Here is a 21,819-nt window from a genome sequence, read left to right as displayed (position 1 = left end):
ACATGTATAAATGTATGAATTCAGGAGATGAGAAAGAAGAAATGCAATCACTTCTAAATATGTTAGCAAAAATTTGACAGTTTTCATGAACAAAGAAACTAATTCATGCTTTTCAGCTGACAAGCAACCCAATTGTCTTGACTGAGTCAAATAATGTTTGAAAAATGAGGTTGTGACAGTGCAGCCTCAACTTTCATAAAACACCGGAAATCAGTCATCAAAAGACATTATTTTATCAAAATACTGCGAGAATTTTTTTTTGTTCCAATCTTACTTTTGGTGTAGCAAGTAATTTGATGTCGTTCATTTCTCGATCGGACAGCACATCGTGGTATATGACAAGCCAGGGGTCAAAGGACATCTGTTCTTCCTTGACCGGTTGCAGCAGGAGCGTGGGGTCATTGTTGTGGATATAGCGACACCTCAGCTTATCTGCATCTTTCACTTTCTGCAGAAAAATGCACATAGTTACATTTATGAATAATCAGTTTTCACATTCTTTTTCCCTGAGAATCTGAGAACAGTGGAACCTCCCTTTTAAGACCCCCCAGTTTAAGGCTCCCTCCCTTTTAAGACCCCCAGTTTAAGGCTCCCTCCCTTTTAAGACCCGGTTATCTCAGATTGTCTGCTCATTACCTCTGTAAATTCACCCCCATTATAAATCTCCCTCCATATTAATTTTCTCAGGTTTTTCGAGGTCTTATACGGGAGGTTCCACGGTACACTAACATGACATTTTTTTCTTAATTGCAGCCTGGCATATTTTAAGGTTTTTCATTTTGGTATTTTGCCCTAATGAGCGTTTGTGCCCGCACATGCCTGTGTGTGTGTGTGTGTGTGTGTGTGTGTGTGTGTGTGTGTGTGTGTGTGTGTGTGTGCGTGTGGGAAAGTGTCCCATCATTATATGTAGCGAACATCTGAGATTGTTGTTAATGATAGTCATTTGAATTGTGTATTGTGTACGTGATTGTGTTGCATTTGTTTAAAGTTTATTTGTTTTTAAATGTGTATTGTTGCTGTTATTAAGATTAATATATTTAAGATTAATTTAAGGCGTTATGTTGTGTATCGTTGCTGTTATTAAGATGATTATATTTAAGATTGTAAGGCGCTTGAGGCGGGGTAGTATGACTCTGTTGCTGCTAGCTTTCCACTGGGAAGAAGCGACCCGAATTTGTTAGCCATGGGACAATAAAGTCATGAAAATGAAATATTACAAAAAACGATATGAACACTGACCTGCTTGCCTTCACCCCTGCACATCGCTTCGTAGGTCTGGAACTCCTGGGATTCACGATATTCATCCACCTGTCTTTTGATGGACGGTCGCTCGTGATAATCTGTGATGGAAACGCCCTGCTTTCGCAACGTGTCCTCAAAGTAACGCTTGTTGTTGGAAGCACGCTCGTGACTGGGATCTTGTAAACACAAAAGCAAAGAGTTACAGTGGAACCCCCCTTAAGACCCCAAAAAACGTAGAAAATCAGGTATTAACCCCTTCACTGCCCAGGTAGGCTATTAAGAAGGAGGGAGGCTTAAAATAGGGGTGAATTTACAAAGGTTATACCGTTATCAACAGAATATCTGAAAAAGGTAGGTCTTGAAAGGTGGGGGGAGGGGGAGGGTGTCTTAAACTTGGGGTCCACTGTATTGTGGTTATATTCAAAACAGGAAGGAAAGAAGTCAAGGCTTTTGAACAATTAGCAGCTGCCTGTGACAAGGGGGACTACTGCGTCACACTGTCACATCATGATTATAACTACTGTCACTGAAAACCTTCTAAACACAGTCAAACAAAAAACCCAAGAGATGGCTTCTGATACTACACTTACCAATGGCGAGCAGCTCCTTGGTCAGCACAAGTGCATGTTTCGTGTAGCCTTGCTGTTCAGAACAAAAACAAACATTTTATAATAACCACCTCAGTTACCAGTCAATAATAAGGAAAGCCAAAGCGATGTACACCACTCTACACCTTCACAAACCTCTTTAAACCAGAGCAACAGATACAAAAACTCATTACAAATCAACACTTTTGTCTTCACTGAATTTTCAAAACTGCTCATGGGTTATTTGCCCATGCATTTCCTCCTTCATGAAAAGTTGCAACCAGTAGACAGCATTATAAAACTGTTATTTTTTAAAGACAGCATTATAGCTTCAAAACTCTAGCTTTCTTTTACCTTTAAATCTAAAGCCATTTAACCGAACACCGAACAGCAAAACTAAACAAAGAACAAGAAAAACTGGACACTGGACACAGAGTGCCCAAAGAAGCAGAGCCCACAGAAAAAAGATTCGTTATTTGAACGTTTAATTTTTGACCTGTGGGTATACAAAATTAAACATTCCAATAACTAACCATTCTTGTATTTTGAGTCTGAATTTTAGAATGTCTATCTCTTTGAATTTCTGAAGAGCTAAAGGAGAGAAAAAAAGTGGTGAGAAATAAGAACATTGAGAGTGGCTGGAGGGGGGCAGGGTGGAAAAGGGCAGGAACGGGGTAAAGGGGACACATGGGTGATGGACAAGAGAGATTCATGATCACTTTGCCGGGGAGGTATTCATAAACGGTATATGAAAACTAGCATGGCTTTAGCGGCTAACTGACTGATAATGATAGGGCTGTAAATCCTGATTTTTGTACTGCTTTTCAAGTGACCACGTTAGAACATCGTTAAGTATTAAGTTTGTTGCCTTGCTTCTTGCTCTGTACGCATGTGCAACTGAGTGTCATAAATGGCAGTTATGGCAACTTACAGCGCAGATAGCACAATCATGTGGCCAAGTGCCGCTAAAAGGGTTTCCTGAATACTAGTTCTGGAATATCCACAGTATGTACACGATTTTCATCTTTGTGGGGCAAATCATTAAGCTTGAGGCGGTGGGCACCAGCACATACATCACAGACTCATACAACCCGGCCCTCATCCCCACAATAGCTTCAACATTTCACAGAAAGACTGAGAGAGACACAGAGAGTGAGAGGCAGACAGATATAAGCATGAAGGAGTTATACACCTCTGCGATATTCACTGAGAAACTCAATCATTACTGTGAGTGATAGTTTTATTTTCATAATGACTGTCCTGATCTGTCAAACATGCATGGAACAGACAGAAGAAATTAATTTTAACGCATGAATAATGATGTCATTTATTCAGAAACATCATCACAGTCTCCGCATGCGTCAAAAAGATCACACCCCGCCAACTCACCACAGCCAAGGCATAGGAGAGATAGTCAAGAATTTCTTTTCGCTCTACAGCAGTTCGATTCCCAGGGTTGTAGGGAGCGGCTCTGTCTATATCCAGTGCCTCTTGCATCCACAGAATGGTGTGGTACAGATCCTTGTCATTGTACGACAGGCGGCCCAGCAGAAAACACTCATCAACTGTTAGAGCATTTAGCATACAGAGATTGAGAGATCTGGGTGTAAAGTCTTCAAAGACTTCATGCTCGTGCTGAGTTGTTCCGCAAGGCTGATAGAACCATGCTGGCAAAATGTGGGTACAGCTATTCGACAGCATTCCCATTCAAGAGGCATTCTCCATATTAGTCTAAATCCTATAGAACTTTACAGAGGTCCCCGAACGACTTAGTACAGAGCCGCTGAAGGATTCATGCTCAAGCCAATCCTTCTGCAAGGCGGGTGCAGGTTTTCAAACAAAGCTTTTCACCCAGACGCACAACAGCTTTAGACATAGAGGAGTTCTGCTTCACTGCTGCAAGTCTTTGTCATATTCATGCTGACGACCATTCTTTATGCAAAGCTAATGTGTTCATGCTGGCGGTCTCCAGCACAACTATTTATCAACATGCATTGTTTCAGAGCCTTCTCCTCCTCTTCTTCTTCGTTCATGGGCTTAGACTCCCACGTTCACTCATGTTTTCAGCATGAGTGGATTTTTACGTGTATGACCGTTTTTACCCTGCCATTCAGGCAGCCATAAGCCGATTTCGGGGGAGGCATGCTGGGTATTTTCGTGTTTCTATAACCCACCGAACTCTGACATGGATTACAGGATCTTTTCCGTGCGCACTTGGTCTTGTGCTTGCGTGTACACACGAAGGGGGTTAAGTCACCAGCAGGTCTGTACATAAGTTGACCTGGGAGATCGGAAAAATCTCCACTCTTAACCCACCAGGCGGCAGCGACCGGGATTCGAACTCACAACCTCCCGATTAAGAGGCCGACGTCTTACCACCACGCCACAGCGCCCGTCGTTTCAGAGCCATTCTCTTTAACCCTTTCAGTCACATCCATTTACCTCTAGAATTTTAGAGGTCTTTTTACTGTAGCTACCAGGCCCACAAAATCTTTGCTTCACTCTTCAACTGCTAGCTTCTATCTTATGAACAATTGGAAGTCCTGAGTAAACTTGAAGAACTGACTCGCTTTTCTGTTGCTTTTTGTTTAGTTTGATAAAAGCTGAAAAGTCATTTCTTCTTTTGTAAAAAAAATACTTCAGTGACGCCAAAGCTGTGATGTACATGCTGTTGCTACATTGCGAGTTGGAGCTGTAAAGGTTAACAGCTGCATATTTTTTCTTTAACAATTTTTTATTCAGGCAAGCACAGATTTACAATGACAAATTAAAAAGCATCGTTACTGATACATCACAGCAATGACAGAGTTGAACACAATATATTCAGTTACATTGTACTTGGTACATTTTCAGAGCACGTCCCGAAAATCAGTGGAATACGTTGACTATTGTAATAATATACATCACCTGTCTTTATCCAACCATTACTAGCTGTTTATATGGAATCCATTTTTTTTAATAAACTGTGTTTGTTTCATGAGAATATAACAGCTGCATATGTTTGTCATTTCTGTGCTGATGGCACATTTCTCCAAGCTCAGACATCATGCAGACAGCTTATGATTGCCCACAGCCTTTCACAAAACACTGAGGAACCTCAATTTAATTTGGGGAAGTGTTATTTAGCTGCATGCGTATTATTTATTAAGCACATGACGATGCAGATGACAAACCCAAAATGCTCACACATCAGGTTGAACAGATTCACATTGCAGAAAGTTGAAGTAGATTTTCATCACTTAGTCTTAAACAGTTGAGGATATCAGAAGGTTCCTGAAATTCTAAGGATACTTGTGCAGTCTGTAGATTCCATCTGACAATGCATCTTTTGTGGTTTTCAATGTTAGAAAAACTTCAAAGCAGTATGTAGGTATAAATATTTTGCAATGAGGCCTTCGCATCAAAATCATGGTGGCTGTTGGTTTCATTTCCAGTGTTAACCATGCACGCAATACTGCCACATTAGTTTCTTCTGGTACTTATCTATTTGTCCCACATGAGAGGGGATCTGCCATCTGTTTTTTTTACCACAGTTTGACCAGAGCTGGCAAGAGGGACAGTCGCTCTATCAATCTAAACACTCATCCTGAACTCACGTAAAATGAGCTACTTCCCGTCGGGTCGCATTTATCCCTGACAGGATGCCTTGGTTTTCCTTCTCTGAAGAGGAAATTGATTTTTTTGTCTTTACATATTTAGAGCTTTTCGTAATGTGTTATTGATATAAGCAGATTCGCGATCGTGGATAATGATTTTTCATGGTGTTGTGTAATTTTTAAATTACAAAGGAATTGTTATGTAAGACAGTTTCAAGCGAGCTATCTTTCGCGGATGTATTTACTGTGCAAACAACTCTAAATATGGCAAAAGTGTCACTTGATAATGAACTTTGTCATGTGATCATAACAAAATGGCTACGGAGCGGACAAAACTTTTTTCCGTAACCAGTTGGGAGTGATGCAACAATATCACGGTCTCCTTCCCACAGCAGTCTCAAAATTTCAACTTGTTTTGACCTTAGAACGATGTCTTTATTATAACTGTGAAGAACAGAACGGAGATCACTGTCGAAGTCGGCCATTCTACAATCACGTTCGTCTTTTTCAGGAACATAAGCGAAAAACATATGGGAGATAACTCTGTATTCTTGTTTTGATAGATTTCGGCTTTTAGCCACTTTCTTTCCCTGTACTCCGCGTAGCAATTATCCATCCTGTCAGAGAGACATGAGCGATAGCGTGGACCGATGATTATCAGAATGCCTAAACACTGTTTTGTCAAATAGACAAATGCCGGAAATATATGAATTGGGGTCTTTTTCATATAAGAAACTCATAAGAAACCTATTCCTATAACTGACATAAACAACTTTTTACTTGTCATATATATGAAACTTACATGTTTCTTATAAGAAACTTATAGGTTTCTTATATGGCCAAATATATGTTCATTTCGTATGAGTGATTTCCCTTGTTTGTCCATAGAAACATAGAGGCATTGACTACACGTAATTGTAGGCTTGCCTCAGTGTTTCTATGGAAACAAGGGAGTTAAAAACAAAAATATAAAACAGGATAAGGCAACTTGGCTCCTGTATGCGGATAAAAGAAAAAGGTTTCGGAAGCTGGGGGTGGGGTAGGGTGGATGGAGTAGGATGGATAAGAGCTGGGGGACAAAAGAGGTGGTTACAATGTCAAGGTGCAATGGGAATTAGTAAAAAATGAAGAAGAATAAATAAAAAACACAGAAAGTAAACGGATGACCAGCGAATATATATACCTTCATAGCCTAATCTAGATACCGGTACCTTATAATAGGAGAAAGACAAATAGTCAAGCAGCTCAGCACGTTTCTCCTGCTCTTCGTCTTCATCTTTTCCAAGCCGGTCCATTGCTTCCTCCATCCATAATGCGGTGTGGTAGAAGTCGTCTTCGTTATACGACAGCCTACCCAGCTCAAAACACTCATCATCTGAAGAAGCCAGGAGGGAGGCATGCGATTATTTGCAGCTACCATGCAGGGCAGCAAGGCTAACTCTAAGGGATCAAATCACTCTCAAACAACTTTCTTTCAAGCTTAGCTTGCATGTCCCTTGACAGAATAGACGATTTTTGGAAATAACTCCTCAGGGTTTGTAGGTGCTGTGGAAGAGTGACCTTTTCTTGCAAAACCTCCGACAAACAAAGCATGGACCATTCACTATAGCGAGGGGTCTGCCGAAAACACATTGGACCGGAGCACATGCTTCCGACAGACCTCTCGCTAGTGATTGGTCCATCCTTTGTTTGTCGGAGGTTTTGCAAGAAAAGGTCACTCTCCCACAACCAATACAAACCCGACAGTTATTTTTGGAATTTGTCTATTGACCCAAGGACAGTTATCTTAAAGGCACACTCCTTCCCATGAAAATAGTTCTCCTCACCATCTCAGATCTGGCCAGGCAAGGCTTGGACATGGAATAAGATGCCTCACTGATCCACTTGGACACAAACAAAAAATAAACACCCTGACTGCTTCCTGTAGGATATGCGCCGAAATGGCTACGATCTGCTGGCCGATGTGAATGCGTGATGTATTGTGTAAAAAAAATTGCATCTCACACGGCATAAATAAATCCCTGCGCCTTGAACATGTGCGCGATATAAATTGCATAAAATACAATAAAATAAAAATAAGATAAAAAATAAATCCCTGCGCTTAGAACTGTACCCACGGAATACGCGCGATATAAGCCTCATATTGATTGATTGATTGTACAGATCGAGTTAGAATTTGTGTGTGAATTAATATCTTAAAAAGACACTTAGGAATTACCTACAAGGGAAGGAATGTGCCTTTAATCAATTACAACTCAAAAAACATGAAGAGATAAAAACCATCCATACATACTGTAACTACAGTGAAGTCAATATTTCATGACTAGGAATGCTTTATGTCAGCAAGATTTGAAGCAACAAAAACAAAAAACAACAACACACACAGCATAATACTCAAGGTGTATAATGCTTAGATGTGATCTTTATAGGACAGTTAAAATGCAATGTTCAGAACAATGATCCAAAGTAAAATAACACTACAGTGTTACTCTGGGCAAAAAGGCCATCAGATAGAATGCATAACAAGCTTAAATTGCAAAACACTTCTAACACACAAAGGATGAGCCAACTAATATTGTTGCAGATCCTTTTATTCTTTTTTTCCGTTTTAACATAAAATTCTGCTGTAGCTGCATCTACTTCATATAGCTTTTTTTAATCAGGCACATTTGCACATCTTAACACCTGATTATGTGATAAGGTGAATCAGGTTAACAAATTAACCAAAAATAAAACAACACAATTTATTACATTTCAAATGCATTTTTTTATTTGTTCAAGTACAGTGAACTGTGTACACTTTTATTTCTTATTTGTCACAGAAGCTATCATCCTTATTAGTCTCATATCATGCCAGGGTACCTCCATAAAATGCAAAGCCCATCTTTCTACAGTTAAAAACCAAGGAAAAGATACCTAACATCACATGATACAGCACCAACTGTCAAATATAAGTGAAACTATTCTCGTTTTCACAAGTTACATTTTTATTTATGTTATTTAACATTGTGATATATGCACCACATATAAACTTCTCATCTGAGATAATAAAGTTGTTTAAGCTAGTCTATACCTGACAAGGTTGACGATGAGACCCCTCCCAAGTTGCCGTGAGCAATTTGTGTGGTGTCCAGATGATATGTGTCCTGTAGACGCATCAACGCAGTGGCTGCACCACTCAAATCTTCGTAGTTTGGCAGATCTTGCCTGGCGTACTGCAATTCTTCATTTAGATCTGAAAACAAACAAGATTTATATTACTGTGATAGAGACAGGTACTTTGAGAAAAGCACAAGAAAGTTAGTCGGCTATGGTTCATTTCTTGTTTGCAAAAAAATAAACCGGCAGCTCAGTTAGATTGGACTACTGGACTTCTCAGGTCATAGGTTTGAAGTCGGGCCGGGCTGACAATGTTTAATATAATGTGCATACTCAGAGACGATATATCCATCCCCCATCCCCTGGTCCCCACTGTGGCATGTGAAAGACCTAAAGTCAACCCATCTGCCATAAGTGTAGGTGGCTGATCACACCAAAGACACCTTATCACTCCCCATATTTCCCAGCGATGGGATAATAAGTAATGAAAATTAAAAAAATTAAAAATGACAACAAACAGTTAATGAATATATACGTGACCTGTTTTTTGTTCTTTTTATACTAACATGATGTTGTTTGATGGTCATAGCATTAATAACATATAAATGCAAATATAAAAAGAAAGAAAAGTTATCATTTCTTGTTGTAACGTGTAGCATGAGTTGAGCAAACAGTGTCAGTACATGCACATGGAAGTACATGGATGCATGAAACAAACACCTTGTTAAACTGTAAAACATAACATCTGCAGCCACATGTGGACTACAGATACTCGCTGTCACACACACACACACACATTTGCAGATTTGCAGGCTCCTCATGCACACAAACACACACACACACACACCATTTCTAGCAGGCTCCTGAAGTTGTCCAACAAATTGCTTTCAGCATGATCATAAGGCTTCTAAAGCTCTCAGTTTCCCACCTTCTAAAAGCATCCTATTACGAGATCTTCAAAGTCTAAAGCTTTTGCATTCTGCTGCAACCTGACCTACACACCACATGACTTTTTGTACCTTTGACATTCTGATGATCTAAAAGTTATCTCAGCTATTGTGAACTGCTCGAGTCTCAAAAACATAAACCTGTACTGGGAATAGCTTAAAATGCAGCAAGAATTTTCTGAAACATGTCACAATTTCACGTCTTTCATGCTGACAGGACATACAGGTGAGTTCAAAAAAAAGAAAAAAGAAAACAACTGCTCTATTCACCATCTCTGGCTTCTTTCTTTCTTTCTTTATTTGGTGTTTTACGTCGTTTTCAACCACGAAGGTTATATCGCGACGGGGGAAGGGGGGAGATGGGAGATGGGATAGAGCCACTTGTTAATTGTTTCTTGTTCACAAAAGCACTAATCAAAAATTTGCTCCAGGGGCTTGCAACGTAGTACAATATATATTACCTTACTGGGAGAATGCAAGTTTCCAGTACAAAGGACTTAACATTTCTTACATACTGCTTGACTAAAATCTTTACAAAAATTGACTATATTCTACACAAGAAACACTTAACAAGGGTAAAAGGAGAAACAGAATCCGTTAGTCGCCTCTTACGACATGCTGGGGAGCATCGGGTAAATTCTTTCTCGTCCCAACCAATATGGGACTCCCCCTAACCCGCGGGGGGTCTTTGGCTTCAAAGGGGATGGAAGGAAACATGATGATATGAATTAACCGGGAACAAGCCTGAGTTCATGAGTTTTTAACTGCCTTTAGTGAAATCCTTAAAATAAACTGAGGGCTATACATGTTTGTTTGTTTGTTTGCTTAACGCCCAGCCGATCACAAAGGGCCATATCAGGGCGGTGCTGCTTTGACATATAACGTGCGCCACACACAAGACAGAAGTCGCAGCACAGGCTTCATGTCTCACCCAGTCACATTATTCTGACACCGGACCAACCAGTCCTAGCACTAACCCCATAATGCCAGGCGGAGCAGCCACTAGATTGCCAATTTTAAAGTCTTAGGTATGACCCGGCCAGGGTTCGAACCCACGACCTCCCGATCACGGGGCGGACGCCTTACCACAAGGCCAACCGTGCCGGTGGCTATACATGTAGTTCCTTAGGCCAAAAAAAAAATAGGTGTGGTTACGGTAACATAGCCAAAAAAATAGGGTAGGTAGGTAGGCAATCACTTTTTTTTTAAAACTTTTTTTTCTAATGTGTACAAATTAAACCTACTTGACAGGGAAATAAGTGTGCGACTCGGGCGCTTTCGCTTTCATTGCGTTTTTTGCACTCGTTTTTTGTTGTTGTGACAAATGTAATAAAAAGTTATAGGATCGGCCCCTAAAAATAGGGTAGGTTGGGTTACCGTAACCACACCTATTTTTTTTTTAGGCCTTAGTATCACACACTACACCTAAAATGACTCTTCTCTTTTTTAAGTAAATCTGAACGGTACACCTGGGTATTTTTAACTTGAGAATTAGAAGTAAATAATTATTCATCAAATTCACAAAACACAGGTACATGTACTTTATAATTTCTCACCTTGCCAAGAGTTGTTACCCAGTATAGGCAACACCTCTTTGTCCCAGTCCAGTGTAAATCGTTTGATCAAAAGGAAAGCATTCACAGGATTGCCCAGGTAGTAGTTTGGATCAGCCAATGCCTTTCTGCTGTGTTGTTCATAATCTCCCGCCAGCCTGAAAAAAAAAGAAAAAAGTAATTAAGTCCAGAAAGGTATTTTTTGTAAAGAAAATTATATCACAGACTAAAATTATTCTTTCTCCAAATAAATAAACAATGCAGTGTCTTGTCTTTGATTGTGTGGAATCTGAACCCCAACTGCAGGTAACTTTCGTTGGACTTCATCAATAGATGCACGTGCAATCAGCCGAACACCAGGAGCTTGAGATAATTTGCCTGAGGTAATTTAGGCCAAGGGTTCCATATCACAAGTGTTTAATTTCTGTAAAAATGTGTTTTATCATTAATACTATAAATATGGTCTGCCCTATGTTGCAGCATTCTCCACTATTAGCTTCAAGGATGACCAGACAAAAATGCAACTTATGCAAAAAATGTTTATATCCTTGCATAAACAAGGACCGGCACATGGTTTTCTGTTGGCCTCAAGTAGCCACAGCTTCGTGGCAGTGCTCTTGAAGTGATGAATGCAAACTGGTTCTGTTCTGGGGGTTTTCTCTGCCAGGAAAATGTAAATCAGATTCTTTTGTTTGGCTGGAACTTTCGCCCCCCTTCCAGATGTTGTTTTTTTTAGTTAGATGCTTAGTACCTAACCTGGTGGAAGGAATATGTGACAACTTCTTCCTTTGTTTTACTTTGAGGGAGTCGGAAGAGGGAAGAGTGTGCACATGTATACTTGGTCCAAACTGAGTGAAAATTTGATTGTTTCAGTGGTGGCTACTACTACTAGTGTGTGGATGAGCATGACAAAGCTGCTTTGGTGAATTTACTGTTGACAGCTTTGGGGGATATGGCATAAGGATGAGGGATGTACAAAGACTACAATGGGGAAGGTGCCACAAACTCTCTCACATATATATATATATATATATGACAGAATTATTACACACACAAACTGAACACACACTTATTCACCAACACAGCCACGCACCAATCAACTTCAGTCCAATATCTAGCCTATTGTCAGCTAAAAATATCCTCCCAGAAAACTAGCAAAACATCACATTCCATCAGTGTTAAATAGCTTTTATTCCCATGCTGTGCGGTTTACGTTAGCTTCACAGCTAACAAGACAATTAGCCTTCCTGCTGGTGGGTCAACTGTGTGGATCAATATTCAATCACTCTGGCAGCGGAGAAAGTGATCCATCAGCACACGATAATTCATTACCTGTTACTGCCGCTTAGGGCTGATTCACTACCGCAAATGATGCAAGGCAGCGATCCTATGGCTGTCCCGAAGCCATCATTTCCTGTCAACCTCTCTAATAGAGGTTGGGGGCCTGGTACATGAGACTTATTAAAGGCCTGCCTGTGATTAGACTAGAAGCTAGTGGGCTGTTTTGTAGTCAGGAAGAAAGGGATAATATTACTGTCTGCTTTTTAGGAAAGGGAATTGGAAAATTGCCAGCTCACCCTGCAGCTATGAGTGTAGGTGATGGAATAGGAAATTTGTCTCTAAAATGCAACCATTGGGATTGATTTTATCATGTTCTAATTATACAAATGGCCACTAGCCATGAAAACAAACTGACTGGCATTTCTTTGAGTAATCAAATCTTTTTCTCTTTCTTCTCTCTCTCTAGTTTTAATATGATTGACTCGTCATTATCACAGATCATCAATAAATAATGCATCAGAATAAACATAAAAAAACAGTAAAAAAAACCAACTCACAAACAGGTGAGTGGTTTAGTTGGGAAAGAAAAGAAACAGAACAGAGCACGGAGAAAAGTTAGAGGCAAAACCAAAGCCTGAAAAGGCGCACTAGGCTCTCTGTGTGTACAACACCCAAACGAAAATAACATCACATTCATTACTGACCACTGTGATACTGATTCTGATACTCATGTGGGACAGCTGTTGCCTTTGCTAGTGTTAAAATAATACTAATCTCATTGTCCTACCTACTGCACCAGCGTGTACACTTTATGGACACAGACACAACAGATTTGCAGAGTAGAAAACTAGTCAGTTGACAATAAAAACTTTATTTATGTTGAGGGTGACGCAGTAATCTCCCTGTCAAATTCCGACACTCGGTTACACTTACGTTACTTACATTACAAAAAAATTAATATAATTTTCAATTAAAAATGCAAAGATAAAATAACAAAGAAATCTTTTCAGAACTATCAGTAGGCACTGCTGACTGCATGGGTCTAATAATTCTATTGCTGAACTCTTTTCTATTCATCCAAATGTCATGTCAACTGACAGCAAACTGACTGGCTATTATCACATCTGTCACCCTCATTTTCGCACACAATCATGTTCATGATGTTGGTCTGCACATAACTGTTCATAAGACCAGATCAACAGAAATGTCACAGACAATCAAATTCCATTCATTGGAATAAGGACTATACACAGAACAGGAAAACATATATTAAAACTGTTCATTTGGGAAAGATAATACATACTGTGTACTGTAAATTCTTTGAAGAGGAATCTGCAATACCCCCCCCCCCCCCCCCCCAACATTTCTAGGGGGTGTTTCTTGTCACTTTCAGTTTATGCATTTTACAATTTACAGGCCACATTGTGTTTTGTGAATTTAATAATTGCGCAATAAAATCCCTATTACTGTTAGTGGTAGCTGATTCTCACTTCACTCTAACAAAAGTAACATTCTTGATGATTAATAATTCAAACTACTCTTCAAAAGCAGTTTCAATAAAATCATTGAAAATGTGCACAATTTGACCTGCATATTTTAATCAGCGCTTACGTTGAGCGCCCAATTTACCACACCACCTTTCAGTAGCTATAAACTTCATAATATGTTGTTCCTTTTATTGCAGGGGTAGAACTAGAAGGGCTATGCTTCTTGTGGAATTGCAATTTCATAATTCTAGCTGCTGACAAAAATGTTTCTGAATGCCTGGTGAGCATTTTATATGATAGTTCATTAGAATGGCTATACTTTTGAAGTGTATGCCTTTAAAAACAGGCTTTCAAAAATAAAGCAAAAACATTAGTGTCACTGTCAGTCACTGAGTCAGACAATCCATTTTGTCGTCATTCAAGCCAAGGTGAAACTAAGTGAAGTGTGAATAAGGATTAAATACACAACTGTATCGTTTATACTTTTTCAGTTTTCATGAGGTTTTTTTGGTGGGTTTTTTGCGGGGAGGGGTTAATTTCTTAATTGTTTAATGATAGATCAATATCTATTACTTATTATGCTAGTCTTGTTTACCATAAAGACCAGTCCTAACAAAATACATCAATTAATAAATAAAATAAAATAAACACTTGAGGGAGACATGCATACATAGTTTGATATACCGGGGTAGAACAATACCCAATAGACAAATTTCGAAAATAACTCTGTCGGGTTTGTATGGGTTGTTGGAGAGTGACCTTTTCTTGCAAAAGCTCTGACAAACAAGTCGCGTAAGGCGAAATTACTATATTTAGTCAAGCTGTGGAACTCACAGAATGAAACTGAACGTAGTCCGCCGCTAGTGCAAAAGGCAGTGAAAGTGACGAGCCTGTTTGGCGCGGTAGGTTTGCGCTGTGCTTCATAGCATGCTTTACTGTACCTCTCTTCGTTTTAACTTTCTAAGCGTGTTTTTAATCCAAACATATCATATCTATACATGTTTTTGGAATCAGGAACCGACAAGGAATAGGATGAAATAGTTTTTAAAACGATTTCGGAAATTTAATTTTAATCATAATTTTTATATAATTTTTAATTTTCAGAGCTTGTTTTCAATCCGAATATAACATATTTATATGTTTTTGGAATCAGAAAATGATGAAGAATAAGTTGACATTATTTTTGGATCGTTTTATAAACAAGAAGAGCAAACGCTCGATCGAGTCACTTTCGCAGTTCTGAATATTATATGAGGCATCAGATGGACAGGAAGAAATTGCTATTCACAACACAATGAGTCACGTTCACATAAAATTTGAGCCCGGTCACTTTTATAGTTTCCGAGAAAAGCCCAACGTTAAGTTGTGTGTTGCCGAACAGAAAAGGCTAGTTATCTCCCTTGTTTTTCTGATAACGTTCGTAAAAGGCTACAGATGTAAATACTTTGATGTAAAGAATAATCCTACAAAGTTTCAATCACATCCGATGAACTTTGTCAAAGATATAAAATGTCCAGTGATGCACATTTTAGTCGGTCTCCGGTCTCTGACCGATCCAATTTCCCCAGGACCTATAGCTTTAACCCCAGCAGGACACAGGTCCGATTAACCTACAGAAGAAGTGGTCAAGGGTCCGATCGTTTTTGACAATGAAGCGGACATGCGGACTGTTCAATTTTCAAGAGGAAAGCTTGTTTCGGGTTTGCCAAGCGAAAGTAAACACTGCGTGAGGAAAGCTGGTTTCGGTTTTGCCAAGCGAAAGTATGCACTGCGTGTGACCAGTTTGTTGAGTGAACGAGGCACCATATGGGATCTGATTCTTTGAATTAATTTATCCTCAAGTTGGATCAAGAAGAAAAAAAGAAAACCGAACCCATATGGTGCCTCGAGTGCATTCATTGGCTCAGCAATAAATCGTTAAGAGAGGATTCAGTGCACAGAACTTGGTGTGTACGGCTCGAAGAAACCGATTGTGTGTCAAACCCAGGACATGATCCTGAAAGCAAAACTTGAGGGACCCGCAGAACGGTCAGATGCCTACCTGAAAAACATTGTCGACAGATGGGCAGTGAAAAAAAACCGACAACTGTTCAAATAACTTTGAAATGTGATTCAATCCTTTGAGTATCTAGTCATGACAGTCGCGGAAGGTGGAAGAATTTAAAATGAAAAACCTTTTTAAATGCGGTTTTACGAGTCGTGTTTTTGGTTTAAACAATGTTTTATTAAATCAAACATGGTACAACAATACAACGATAAACAATAGGGACACGAACTCAAGCGAACGCTTATATTACGCGCCCTAGTCGTGTTTTTGTCCTATTGAAATTGCAATCTCAGGACACTGTGTCCTATTGATTTTCAGTCTTCAGGACAATTGTCCTAAAGGCTGCTAGAAAAATGTACATCACTGAATGTCTAATTTTTCCTTTGACGCTGACCTGTGACCTTGAAAAAGGTAAAAGGTCAACGAAACCATCGTTAAAGTGTAGAGGTCATTGGAGGTCACGACTAAACAAAATATGAGCCCGATCGCTTTGATAGTTTCCGAGAAAAGTCCAACGTTAAGGTGGTGTCTACGGACGGCCAGCCGGCCGGATGGCCGGGGCCGGACAGACTAACACTGACCGATTACATAGAGTCACTTTTTCTCAAGTGACTCAAAAAATAATTTTAATTATAATTTTCAGATTTTTAATGACCAAAATCATTAATTAATTTGTAAGCCTCCATGCTAAAATGCAATACCGAAGTCCGGCCTTCGTCGAAGATTGCTTGGCCAAAATTTCAATCAATTTGATTAAAGATTGAGGGTGTGACAAAAAGCCGGATATGACGTCATAAAAGACATAATTTATCGAAAAAATGAAAAAAACGTCTGGGGATATCATACCCAGGAACTCTCATGTCAAATTTCATAAAGATCGGTCCAGTAGTTTACTCTGAATCGCTCTACACACACACACACGCAGACAGACACACACACATACACCACGACCCTCGTCTCGATTCCCGCTCTATGTTAAAACATTTAGTCAAAACTTGACTAAATGTAACAAAGGAGGGACCAATCACAAGCGAGGAGTATGTCGGAAACATGTGTTCCGGTCCACGTGTTTCTGACACTCCACTCCTTAGTTTGTCAGAGCTTTTGCAAGAAAATGCCACTCTTCCACACACATACAAACCCGAAAGAGTTATTTCCTAAAATCGTCTATTCTCATCCAGTTTTATTTTAATTTTTTATTTTATCAGGACAGTTCCAGCATCAACTTTCTTCCCAGAAGCATTTATTAGCTGCAGTAGTATAGTTGTACTTGTAGCGACTGGAAGCAACATTTCATACGCCTTGATCTGAAGCGTGCTGCCTTATTAGCGTCTCGATCACCTCATTTGGTAAATTTGTTTAGGTCCGTCTTAGCATGCTCAATATCATTTTATTATTTTCAATCATCGTACTTATGCCATCCAATACTAATTTCTTTCTTTGTCGCACAGCTAGATTCCTAAAGGTGTTATTGGTGCACTTTCTCATTATCAGCGATTCATTTTTACAAAGGTGCATCTCTGTTAGAAAAACAATGTTTCTAACGCAGTTATAGTCTTGCTGGATTCAATTTAAAAAATCTTATCAGGCTGAATAAGTGAATTCAATTAAAAAAAATCTTATCACGCTGAATTGAATAAAAAGTTATACAAATCTTATCGGAATGAATTTAATCAAAATCTTATCAGATTCATGCAAAACTATGACATGTGCTAGTCAATTTATACTTCTCTTGGCATACAAACTCGGCACTGCAGTGCATGTTTATGTCAGTGTTTGTAAACTACCAGAACATACAGAAAGTCAACTGTATTATCATGGGGGTACATGTGAACCATCGGCTTTGCATCTGCACACATGCTAGTTATGTCTTATGCAACCTTGCATAAACACCATTAATTCGATCAACGCTAACTCACTTTTCCAGCTTGTTCAGTCTCTCCCTCTCTTTCTGGACATGCTTCCTAAGTGTCAGACCAATGTCTCTCTCAGCATACAAAGTCGCTTCTAGATGGGCCATCGATGTGAACACTTCGGCCTTCACATAAACCGCCACGCAGGCAAGAACCAAGAAGTTCCAGAACAGTTCTGGCAGTGGCATCATAAAATCTGAATCCGCTGAAAGTCAACACTCAAAAGTTTCGCGAAGTCAGCTTCTTCGCACTTGAGAAGACTATCGTCTGCTCAAGTTTTGTTCTACACAGCTGAAAAGTTCGGGTCCACCTCCGATGGGAACGATGGTGGTACGGATTAATGCCGGTTGCTTCCAAAGTGGTACCGCTACTGCATCAAAGAGAAAGGTTCAACGTGTCAGAAGGTGCCTACGTGACGAGATGAGGGTTTCGTCCGGAATTTGTGCCTGCGATGTCTTTCGGAAACAGTGAGGGGCTTGGATGGGGGAAACGGGGCACACAGAGTTCTCTGTATTTTTGGAACGCCTCCGATTGGGGGAAAGCCTCGGCTAGTCCAATTTTGTCTAGGGGGTGGTAGGATTAAACAATATCGATGCCAACATCAATTTCATCGCTTGAGTTTCTTGTTTTCTCTCTTTGAATTGATAATATTAAATTCACAATAAAAGAAATCATGCAAATATTTGCAAAACAATAAACACTTTTGGTTTGTTACAATAAACCTCTACTGCCGAAAACAAGAATAAACTCTTCCAGGTGGTTTCCTTATCATGTGACCTCAGATCATGTGGTTACTAAGAATAACCCTTGCGAGAGGGTACAGTGCTTCTAAGTGGAGTCAGGTGCTCGAAGAAAATGGCACGGTTAGAGATGAACAGGGCTGCGAGAATTGTGCCTGTTCTGTTGTCCTGTTTGGTTTATGCCGCCGGACAGACAGAATATTTGATTGGAACTGGTAAATTTGATATAACTGGCCCAGCAGCTGAAGTCAATTTGGTGAGAAAACATGACACTTTCATTGTGACTATTCAGTATTTGAGTTTCAGAACATCACGGACTTTTTCAAGTTTACTCTCTCTCTCTCTCTCTCTCTCTCTCTCTCTCTCTCTCTCTCTCTCTCTCTCTCTCTCTCTCTCTCTCTCTCTCTCTTATTGAGTTACCCCTCAATGGGCGAGGGCCAGATGAAAAAAAACATGTTTGCATTGCCGCTCTCTCTCTCTCTCTCTCTCTCTCTCTCTCTCTCTCTCTCTCTCTCTCTCTCTCTCTCTCTCTCTCTCTCTCTTGAACCTAGCCTTATTCAACTCAGTTCTGGAGTGTGGAACTTCTGTCATTTGACTTTGACAGACACCGAGACAGTTAACACATGATTACCTATCTGAGTCAACGGGGACTTAGGATTAGGCAATTTATCCATTTAGACGATTAGAGAGACAGTGAGAGTAAAGTAAGAGTGACAGAGGGAGTATAAATTGGGTAAGTTTTGCAAAAAGGGATTTGCTGAACAAGAAAGGTATACAGGCCAGATAATATATTGGTTACAACAATGGCAGATTGTATCATACATTTACTTGTAATTCACTTTCTGCTTTTTCCAGATGGGGTATGCCAACCCTGCCCAAACTGCTAATGGTATCCATACTCGTCAGTACAGCAGAGCATTCATCTTTGCCGACAAGAAGGGAGAAAATCGCTTTGTGTTTGTTAGCACTGACTCTTGCATGCTGTCTCAGGGAGTGAAACTTCAGGTAATAACTTTGGTATTTATTTTATGGTTTACAGGGCAGCGTTTTGGGGCCGGTTCTATTTACAGTGTTTATAAATGATTTACCAGATCTATGTGGTTAGTGGTATAGTGAAGATATTTGCGGATGATACAAAGCTATACAATAAAGCAAACAGTTCAGTCATGCAAAAAGACATACACTTACTTCAGGATTGGACAAATAAATGGAAATTATTTTTTAATGTTTCAAAGTGCAATGTTCTGCATTCTGGTAAAAAGAATCCCAAATATGACTACGTGATGACTGTCAATGATGCTATTGAAAAAATAAATGAATGTGATGAAGAAAAGGACATCGGTGTTGTTTTCGACAGCAATTTGTCATTCGACCCGCATATTCGAGGAGTTGTGTCAAAAGCTAATCAGAGGATTGGCATTATCAAACGAGCGTTCTCATTTCTTGACAAGGACACCTTCTTAAAGCTATACAAAGCCTTTGTGAGACCACTGGTGGAATATGCAAATGTGGTGTGGAGTCCATTCCTCAAGAGACAGTCTCAGACAATTGAGAGGGTGCAGCGTCGAGCAACTAAAATTCTAAAGGAGTGCCGTGATAAGTCTTACGCGGACAGACTCAAATACTTAGACCTCCACTCTCTGAAGGGAAGGAGGACAAGGGGTGACCTAATACAAACATATAGAATTATAAATGGGGTGGAAGATATTGACATGCACAAAATATTCACATTCAAGCAGACAGACAACACCAGAAACAGCCAGGGAAAAATCTTTGTTCAACACTGTAAGACTAACAAGCGCAAGTTTTCGTTTTCTCATAGAGTTGCTAACAATTGGAATGCACTACCCACTAACATAAAATTCGCACCCACAGTAGACGCCTTCAAAAACTTCTTGGACAATTCTCCAAAATTTCTTAACCTTTTTTATGACTTTGATTGAAAGCATTGAAAGAATAGGGATTTAGGCATGCAAAGTATCTGACAAAGAAGGGGCACCAATAAGGCCTCGCGGCCTTCGGCTAACAAATATAGCCGCCCCTACATACTACTACTACTACTACATCTATTACTGATAATAATCTTATTACCTCTGTACGTACGTTGTACCAAGGATCGTGCTCATTGCAAAAAGTTATGTACAAATTGCATTTTTCAGGTGCCATAGCCGTATCACTGTGCCAAATAAGTCTTGCTTTGAATCATCTTATTCAAATCACTCAGGACTCAGTGCGACCCCCCCCCCCTTTTTTTTTAAACTCTTATGTAGTTCAACTGTTTACATTGACAGATGTCTGTTAAACTGAAAATCAACTGTAAACTGCATTTTGCGTTGTTTTGATTGTGTGATGTGTTCAACTTAAACTGTTATTTCTTAAAATTCTTTTCGTAAGGGAAGTAAAAGCAATTGAAAGGACTGACACAGGGGTTGAGCTCATTGCAATATTTTGCACAATATTGCATTTTTGAGTCACTTGAGAAAAAGTGACTCTATGTAATCGGTCAGTGTTAGTCTGTCCGGCCGGCCGGCCGGCCGGCCGTCCGGCCGGCCGTCCGTAGACACCACCTTAACGTTGGACTTTTCTCGAAAACTATCAAAGCGATCGGGCTCATATTTTGTTTAGTCGTGACCTCCAATGACCTCTACACTTTAACGATGGTTTCGTTGACCTTTGACCTTTTTCAAGGTCACAGGTCAGCGTCAAAGGAAAAATTAGACATTTTATATCTTTGACAAAGTTCATCGGATGTGATTGAAACTTTGTAGGATTATTCTTTACATCAAAGTATTTACATCTGTAGCCTTTTACGAACGTTATCAGAAAAACAAGGGAGATAACTAGCCTTTTCTGTTCGGCAACACACAACTTAACGTTGGGCTTTTCTCGGAAACTATAAAAGTGACTGGGCTCAAATTTTATGTGAACGTGACTCATTGTGTTGTGAATAGCAATTTCTTCCTGTCCATCTGATGCCTCATATAATATTCAGAACTGCGAAAGTGACTCGATCGAGCGTTTGCTCTTCTTGTTTTTAGGTGCGATACGCATTTGAACCATTACATTGCTGTGCAGAATAGGTCTAGTTTTGCGTTAACCTACCCACATCACTTGAAGTCAGCGTGACCTCTGCAGAACGTACAGTAGAGACTGAGGCAAATTAAGTTCTTTTACAAGATTGGTCACAGACAGAGGTTTCAAAACTGAGGTACACTGTGATTTATCTCAGATTTATTAGGTCACGAACTAAGAAGTCATATAAATAGGTGCAGAGTCTGTCATAGTTCGAGGACGTTTTGATTTTAGGTCACTGGGTTTTATCTGCCT

At 39.7% G+C, this 21,819-nt stretch overlaps 2 protein-coding genes across 3 annotated transcripts in view; one reads left to right on the top strand and one right to left on the bottom strand.

The window, feature by feature from the left end:
- LOC138958245 (prolyl 4-hydroxylase subunit alpha-1-like) overlaps positions 1-18,264 on the bottom strand; it is a 40,314-nt gene extending 22,050 nt beyond the window's left edge. The window contains exons 1-7 of one of the 2 annotated variants that reach the window (XM_070329358.1): positions 17,759-18,264; positions 11,028-11,182; positions 8,499-8,660; positions 6,637-6,800; positions 1,833-1,884; positions 1,240-1,418; positions 275-448 (exon numbers count right to left, since the gene is read on the bottom strand). In XM_070329358.1, coding sequence (XP_070185459.1) covers positions 275-448; positions 1,240-1,418; positions 1,833-1,884; positions 6,637-6,800; positions 8,499-8,660; positions 11,028-11,182; positions 17,759-17,943 — 1,071 coding nt within the window. In that variant the 5' untranslated portion in view covers positions 17,944-18,264. Of the gene's footprint in view, positions 1-274; positions 449-1,239; positions 1,419-1,832; positions 1,885-3,218; positions 3,395-6,636; positions 6,801-8,498; positions 8,661-11,027; positions 11,183-17,758 lie in introns of both variants that reach the window. The other variant, XM_070329357.1, reaches the window with a different exon arrangement.
- Positions 18,265-18,556: 292 nt separating this feature from the next.
- Positions 18,557-21,819, top strand: part of LOC138958244 (neutral ceramidase B-like) — a 31,704-nt gene continuing 28,441 nt past the window's right edge. The window contains exons 1-2 of the mRNA XM_070329356.1: positions 18,557-18,748; positions 19,348-19,497. Of these exons, the coding sequence (XP_070185457.1) occupies positions 18,608-18,748; positions 19,348-19,497 (291 nt within the window). The 5' untranslated portion in view covers positions 18,557-18,607. The remainder of the gene's footprint in view (positions 18,749-19,347; positions 19,498-21,819) is intronic.

The sequence above is a fragment of the Littorina saxatilis genome, linkage group LG2, assembly GCF_037325665.1.
Source record: "Littorina saxatilis isolate snail1 linkage group LG2, US_GU_Lsax_2.0, whole genome shotgun sequence".
Taxonomy (NCBI): domain Eukaryota; kingdom Metazoa; phylum Mollusca; class Gastropoda; order Littorinimorpha; family Littorinidae; genus Littorina; species Littorina saxatilis.
The sequence above is the reverse complement of the archived record's forward strand: the minus strand, read 5'-3'. Positions and strand labels throughout refer to the sequence as shown.